Source organism: Chrysochloris asiatica, unplaced genomic scaffold (genome assembly GCF_000296735.1).
Source record: "Chrysochloris asiatica unplaced genomic scaffold, ChrAsi1.0 scaffold00207, whole genome shotgun sequence".
Classification (NCBI taxonomy): domain Eukaryota; kingdom Metazoa; phylum Chordata; class Mammalia; order Afrosoricida; family Chrysochloridae; genus Chrysochloris; species Chrysochloris asiatica.
In genome coordinates this window covers 2,736,967-2,745,120 of record NW_006408725.1, presented here as the reverse complement: position 1 = coordinate 2,745,120, position 8,154 = coordinate 2,736,967, and the positions used below count along the sequence as shown (strand labels likewise).

Sequence of the window (8,154 nt, the reverse complement as noted above, 5' to 3'; positions counted from 1 at the left end):
ATTAATATTTAACATTGAATAACAGAAAAATGTGATATTTAACATTGAAGAAACATATATATACACATACCATTCTTTCTTCAATGTTAAATATTAAAATTTTCAATATTGAAAGTGTTTCTTAGAGTACAGTGTGATAGGCTTAGATAACTTAACATTTAATTGTTTTCTTCCTTGTGTATTTCTTAGGTTAAAGACTGAGTACAGCTTCTTCTACTAAGTCCTCAGAGAAATTGAGTAGAGTTGAATTTACCAATGCATGTCTTTATGTAAAGTAGGCAGGTGGCTTAGGAGGAAAATCTGTGTAGAACAAATGAAAAAGAAAAACTAATTTGGGTATTTCTTTGGGTAATTTAAAACAAACCTCTCTTTTCAGTTATCAGGGTTAGACTACATTACCGGACTGATTTTGAGAATATAGATTTTGCTACATAATTTTGCCAGAAAGCCTTGGGAGAGAATGGCAGGGTGGGAGGGTTGAATATTAAAGTGCATTTCTTACTTTTCCTTTCTTTGACTTAACATTGTTCTTAGTGTCAAGTCAGTTCTGAGTCATAGAAACCCGGTATAGCAGGGTAGGGAACATAGAGCCCTCAGGTCATATAAAGGTCACAGAATCATTTGGTCTGGTCCTGCCAAGGCAACCACAGCTCCAGCCATCACATTGTTGATGTTAAGTGCTATCTAGTCAGTTCAACCCGTAGCGACCCTTTATAAGATTTCCGAGGAACATCTGGTGAGTTTGAACTACCGACCTTGCAGTTCAAACCAACCTTTCAGTCCAGTGCTAATCCTACAGCACCACACCAGGACTTCCTGACTTAACATAGCCCTTTAATATACAGAGGCAGTAAATGTGCATTGTGTACATAGATACAAATATTCAATTGTTTGTGTTTGTATCTAGTTGTTTAGGTGTATTAAGTTATTCAGTTGTTTAGATTTATTTCTGAAAAAAATGTTTCTAACTCTGTACACACACACACTTCAGATAACTCATGTACTTAGTCATACTAGATATACGTGTATATGTACGATTATTTTAGCTCAGCAAAATTTCTAGACTTGAATTTGTTATAATGTAGGCACTTTTCTTTTATCATTTATTTTGATGCTTTTATACTTAGGCTAAATTTTCTGTTTTAAGGAAGAACTATTTTATGCTCCAAAAATCAAAAGTCCTTAATATCCCTACCTAGAAAAGCAAGACAGCATTTCTGCATGCTGGTATTCTTAACCTGGTTAAGTACCATTTTAGAATACAGTTAGTTGGAAAGAGTAAGTTATATGGAATTTATAATTTACATATTTTCTTGGGAAAACTTTTTTTAAAAAGGGGTAGGATATAATACACATATAAAATACTTTATTACCAAGAAGGTAGTTGACAGTTTCCTCATAAGAGAAATTGATTTTCACACACCAAGTTTACTTTAATTCCAAATGTAGCTATGTTTTGTGTGACCTGACAATTTTGAGTTATTTTTTTCAATGATTTGTGTTGTGATTGCATCATTTCAATGTAAAGAAATATCAGTTTTCTTTAATTGCTTATAGTAGTAACTTTACAGTACAAAGAGTATGCAAGCTGGTAGTAACCAGATCTGATCATGCCTCTCTCTTCAGATGGCTAAGAAGGAAACACATAGAAAAGCTAGCAGAGCAACAAGCTGTCAAAGAGAGAAGTAGACAGCTCCGACTGGAAGCAAAACGTTCCAGACAGTTACAGAGCCACCTCTATACTGTGTCAGAAGCCAAATCATTTCGTTTTACTGATCACTACAACTGAAGGTATCTATTAAACACTTCATTTGGCAGCTGCTATCCCTTACAATTTTGGGTATCATTTCTTATGGCCTGTGTGCTTTCGGGGTCATACTTTAAATTATGGAAGTGGTATTTACCTGTTGGTAATGTTAGCAATGAATTTATTTATTTTTGTGTGTGTTTTTTAAATACTAGAGCAAAATAAATGTTTTCTTTTGCACTGTTGTAGTGTGTTGTGCCATCTTGTAGTTTGTTCAACAAGTTGAACAAGTGAGATCACGTGAACAAAATGAACAACAAATGAACATTGCTCGGCTTCTAAAGTATTTTTTTAATGCTTACAGCTGGGAAGGACACAAGCAAAGGGTAGAACTATGTCCCATAGTTCCTAGCAGTAATGTGTCGTTCCTACCCATTTTTCTTTTTTGGCCTCCTGGTATGGCACTCTGGGTTGATGTGCTGGATTGCAAAGTTGGTTTGAACTGCAAGATTGGTGGTTTGAACTGCAAGATTGGTGGTTCAAGCTCACCAGCCGCTTCTCAGAAACCCTAGGTAGGGTAGGGTTGCTGTAGGTAGGAACTGACAGAACTTAACAACGACAAATCCATTTTTAAAAAAATTACAACAGACTATTTTATAAAGCAGGAGGTACATCTTAAACAAACCTAATTCAAGACCTTATACTAATGTCACATTTTGAATTTGAACAGTTATAGCAAGTTAAGGGATAAGGTAGACCTACTTCCACTGTTCTTTCATACACACACACAAAACTTTATGTTTTAGATATGTTATAAAATGTCCAACTGTCATGACAAGTTACTAATGTGCCTGGTATTGTAAATGCTTTGCATAAATAATTTCATAGAATCCTTATAACCACCTTAATTATCTTCATTTTTCAGATGAGGAAACTAAAGTATTGACAGGTGAGCAATTGTCTCAAGCAGACTCTGATCTATGTGCTTGTAAAATACTCTCTGTTAGCTGTAGTTTAAAGTATACATGCCTTGATAGATGAATGTGAAATATTTAAGACTATATAAATATGATAAAGGCAGGAATCCATTGTGACAAGGAACATACCCCCTGGTATATATAAGACCTTATAAGGGGTGAAGAACAAAGGGAAACTTGTGTGAGTCACTACAGAAGTTCTGTTAAAGGTTAAAAAGAACAAGGTTCTTAACAACTGAGTATTTGTACCTTATGCACTTGACCCCAAATTAAAAAACAGATAATAAAGTCCGTAAGGATAAGATCTGACATTAAAAATGTAGTTTACAGAGCTCCGCATTTGGGACATTAGACCACTGATGCTCTACTGGCAATAAAGCCTCTTCCTCTAATAGCACTGGTGTTTGGGTGATTTCTTTCTCCTGTTTGGGACTCGTCTTCCTGCAACATTTCTGGTGCATTGGCCATGAAATGAGACCACCCAAAGAGAGAAACAGGGTACAGTTCACCTGGTGTTTCCACCAACCCTCCAGAGATCCACAGGGGGACCCCGATTGGCCTGGATGATGCAACCCACTGAGCGCACCAGGGATGGTAAGCATTCATCTCCCTGTATGGGAGCCTTGGTGAGACGTGAGGAGGCCCCTCTTGGCAGCTCCAGAGAGGTTGAACACTGAGAGGAACCTGCATCTGGAGACATCTGAGTCACGGAGACCAAGTTTGAGTTAAGGACTGGAATGTAACTGCCCTCAAATCCAGGTGGAGAGGTCCCTTCACCGTCATTCTGACCACGCCAACAACAGCAAAGGTAGAAGGGATCCCTGCCTGGATTCATCACAGCAAACTGAAAAGAACCTCGCCACAGTGGACAGTGGAAACAGACCCTATGAAGCCCCACAAGGTAACACTAAGATGATCAACCTGCCCTGCTCCAGCCACAAACCAGGAGCTGGCTGGTTCACACACAGCAGAAGCCTGAGAATTCTTTTCCTAGCAAGCCTAGTGGCTCACCTGTTCACAGTGGAAAAAGGATATGGTGGTTGTGACATGCGCATCCAAACCACCCTGGTAGGCCGCACATCACCAGAACTTTGTTATTTTATAGATACTCCTACTGCAAAGACACTCAAGCAGGGAAATGTATTATAACTCTACTCAGTTCTCCATATGTGCCACCCTAGAAAAGACACGTGTGTAATGACCCAGCTGAGCTCCTACTCTCGTCATCTTCAAAATTAGGGCTGTGGTGTTCCAATGCTGGCCCGATTGTTGCTCAAACCTAGGTAAAGGGAAACCCCAGCCAGGTAACATTGAAATTCGATGCTTGTCATGCCATTAGTTACTCCTGGGGCCTTACATGTAGCTTGCTAAACTGGGAAAGAAGCCACATGGTAGAAAATACGTACCTTTGTGGAATAAGCCTGTCCTGTTCCATTTCATGTGCCCTATGGAGCTATGTCAAATGGGTCACCTGACAAAAACCAACAAATGACACCCAGGACACTCAGGTGCTCCTTAAAAAAGGAGTAACCTTGTCTAAGTGCCAAACCTATCAGTGTAACCCCGTAGAACTGACCATCATTCAGCCCCCAAACCCATAGTGGCAAAAGGAGTGTGAGTGTTTCTAGGGGTTGATGGGAAGGGACTGAATCCTGGCACTGTCATTAAGGGGCAGGTCCACAGTCATCGGGAGAAAGTTTTCCAGGTATTTCATTCATTCTATGAAGAAATCACCCATCCCCTTTCTAAAGGTCTACGGTCTGTTGAAAACCTCTTTCTAGGGCTGACAGAGAACATTGCCAAAGCCCTAAATGTAACCTCATGCTTTGGTATGGAGATATATTAACAAGGGATCAGTGGCTCTGGGTAACCCAAGAAAGACTCAGATGTTTGGGGGTAAAAAAGGAATGTCCCAACTCCCAAGACAACTCCTGCTCAAACTTTCACTGAATTGGTCCCTTGGATACTGTGAACCAGTATCATTGACTGGCACTGCATGGCACAATGGGGAGTCAACTTGACCATTCCAGTGGGTCAGTCTAACTCCTTAGGACAGAAGGTCTGTAATAAAACCTCAAAGCCAGTAAGCAGTGAGGAAACCAAAAATCAGAAATGCAATTTATCAAAATAAACTGGCCCTAGCGAGAAGGTGGAGTGTGTGGGAAGTTTAGCCTAACTAATTACTGCCTAGAATTAGAAGATGCAGGAACAGTGATCAGTGAGAGAACTGGAAAAATCAGAAAAATTGCTCATGTCCCTGTGCAAACCTGGAATGGGTGGAGCCCTCAAAGCCTGTGGGGAAGATGGTTCTCTGCCTTTAGGGGATTGAAAACCCTCATAGGATGAGTCCTAGTCTTGTTTGGGTTTTGTATAAGTATTCCATACCGCCTTCCATTAGTAGGCAGAGCCATACGCTCCACCACTGAGACAATCATCAGTCAGAAGACAGCATCCCAGACGCTGTATATGAAACATTATCAACTCCTGCAAGAGCAGGCAGATGGTGAGACTCCAAATAATTATGTTATGGAATCTCAAAGGGGGGAATGAGGGAGGAGACCCCTGCCCATAAGACCTTGAGGCCTAGGTCACACACAAAGGAAACTAACAGCTTCTTCTGCTTTTGTAAAAAGAAGCTGATCTAGGAACTGTCAATGAGAAACTAACATGGTGGTCTCACCACTCAGCCCTATGTAGTCCTATATAAAGCTAGTACGAAAGCTGTACCGGGAAGCTCGGCATTTGAGACGTTAGTCCACCGATGCTTTGCCGGCACTAAAGCCTCTTCCTCTAAAAAAAAAAAAATGTAGTTTACAGTACTTAATATAGTACTGATTATACATTTGTATACCTATAAGGTTCCAGAAAGGGCTTAAGGTTGCAAACCAGAGTGGAGTAGGTACAGCACTCAGCTAATCAACTGACGAATATGAATTTACATGATGCAACTTAAAGTTCCCACCTATCTTTATGAAACAATTGCTGTTTGGCTTAATTTTCTAAGGAAGAAGTGAAAAAGGTCAGACAAAATCTGGGAGCTGAATGAAGTAGATTGTTAGGATAAACAATGAAATCATAGTTCTAAATGACATACTGATGAAAACGATATACTAGGATGTTGTTGTTATGAGCCGATTCCAACCCATAGCGACCCTGTATAGGGTTTCCAAGGAGCAGCAGCTGATGAGCTTGAACCACCGACCTTGCAGTTCAAATGGCTTTGCAGTCTGGCACATTAACCTTCAGCACCACACCAGGACTCCTGAGAGGAAAATGACAAGAGTTAAAATTTTTGCTTTAGTAGGCCATACTTTTTTCCCTTAATTTTTCTTAAGGTGAAAATCACACAATATAAAATCAATCATATTCAAGTGTGCAATTCAGTTGTTGCTATGAGTTGTTGAGTCAGTTCTGACTCATAGCAACTCTGTAGTTGTTACGAATTGGGCTGCAAACTGCAAGGCTAGTAGTTTGAAACTACCAGCTGTTCTGCAGGAGAAAGATGAGGCTTTCTGCTCCCGTAAAGATTTACAGCCTCGGAAACCCTGTACCGAGTCGCTATGAGTTGGAACCAGCTCCACAGCACATAACCACCACCACCACTCAGTAGTCCTCTCCACCAATCTGCTTTCTTTCTGTATAGTTCCTATAAATGGAATCATACATATATGACCTTTGGTGTCTGTTTTCCTTTACGTAACATATTTTCAAGGTTCATCCATATTATAGTACTTGCCAGTACTTCATTCCTTTTCATGGCTGAGCATTATTCTGTCGTATGTTGTTACGGATTGAATTGTATCACCTAAAATAGGAGTCCTGGTGTGGCGCTGTGGGATAAAACACTGGACCTCAAAGTTGGTGGCTCAAACTCACCAGGCGCTCCTTGGAAGCCCTATACAGGGTCGCTATGAGTCAATGTCACTTAACAACAAAGTATGTGTTGGAATCCTAGCCCCTGTGTCTGTGGATGTAATCACATTTGAGAATAGAGTTTCTCCAGGAGGCCCCATCAGTGTAGAGTGTGTCCTATACCGTCTCACTGCTGGGTAAGACACAGAGTAAGCACAAATGGGGGGAAACAGATGCCATGTGAAGACCACCAGGGAACCAAGGAGCACTGGAGCAACAGAAATTGAGACAAGGATCTTCCTCTAAAGCCAATGGAGAGAAAGCGCCTTCCACCAAAGTCAATGCCCTGAATTTGAACTTCTGTTTTCCTGAACTGTGAGAAAATAAAATCCTGTCCTTTAAAGTCACCTATTTGTGATATTTCTATTATAGCAACACCAGTTAACTCACGCAATTGTTTATGTTGTTGTTGTTGTTAAGAGCTGTCGAGTTGGTTCCAACTCTCAGTGACCCTAGAGTAGCTGGTGGTTTCCTAGGAGCAGCTGGTGGGTTTGAACTGCTGACCTTGTGGTTCGTAGTTCAGTGCTTTCCTACAGCACCACAAAATTGTATATACCATTTTAAAAACAGGTCCCTCTATTGATGGGCATTTGGACTGTTTCCAGTTTTTGGCTATTGTATATAGCTTGCTATGAACATTTGTGCACAAGGATTGGTTGTCAATTCTTTTGTGTTAGTAACTAAATGTTGAATTTCTGGGGCATGTGGCAGTTCTGTTTGGCTATTTAATGAAATGCCAGACTGTTTTCTAAGAGTGGCTACACTATCTTACATTTCAACCACCAATCAATACCCGCTCCAATTTCTTCACACCCTCACCTACACATCCTTTTCTTTTTTGTTTAATTATACCTGTCCTCATGGGTGAAAAGTGGTACTGTATTTTTATTTACATTTCACAATGAATAATGATGTTGAATACAATTTCATGTGTATACTGGCTTTTTATGTTCTTTGAAGAAATGTCTAAGACCTTTCCCCATTTTTAAATTGGGTTGTTTATCTTTTTGTTGTTGAGTTCTAAGAGACTTTATATATTTTAGATACTAGACCTGGTGTGGCACTGTGGGTTAATGTGCCAGACTGCAAAGCCATTTATTTGAACTACACAGGTTGGTGGTTCAAGCTTACTTGCTACTCCTTGGAAACTCTATACAGGGTTTCCGAACTCAATTCGGAATCGAATTGGCGGCACTTAACAACAACACACTCTTATATTTTCATTTGTATACCTTTTCTTGTATTCTTTAGGCTGTGCTTTCACTTCAGTGACCTTTAATGTACTTTTTTAAATTATCATTTGCAATTTGTTTTTTCTTTATTGTCATGTTTTGGTGCCATGTTAGTAATCAGTGGCCAAACCCCAGGTCATAAATACTTGTTGTTCATTGCAATAGAGTTGGCTGTGGTTCATGGTGACCTTATGTACTATTGTTGATTATTGTTGAGTCAGTTCTGACTCATAGCGCCCCTGTATAGGGTTTCCAAGGAGCAGCTGGTGTGTGAACTGTTGGCCTG

General features: G+C 40.1%; 1 protein-coding gene across 1 annotated transcript in view; it reads left to right on the top strand.

Annotated features, from left to right (window-relative positions):
* The window catches only part of CCDC181 (coiled-coil domain containing 181), a 41,977-nt gene extending 40,188 nt beyond the window's left edge, over positions 1 to 1,789 (top strand). Inside the window, exon 4 of the mRNA XM_006872653.1 lies at positions 1,627 to 1,789. Coding sequence (XP_006872715.1) covers positions 1,627 to 1,789 — 163 coding nt within the window. The remainder of the gene's footprint in view (positions 1 to 1,626) is intronic.
* The last annotated feature ends 6,365 nt before the right edge of the window (positions 1,790 to 8,154 follow it).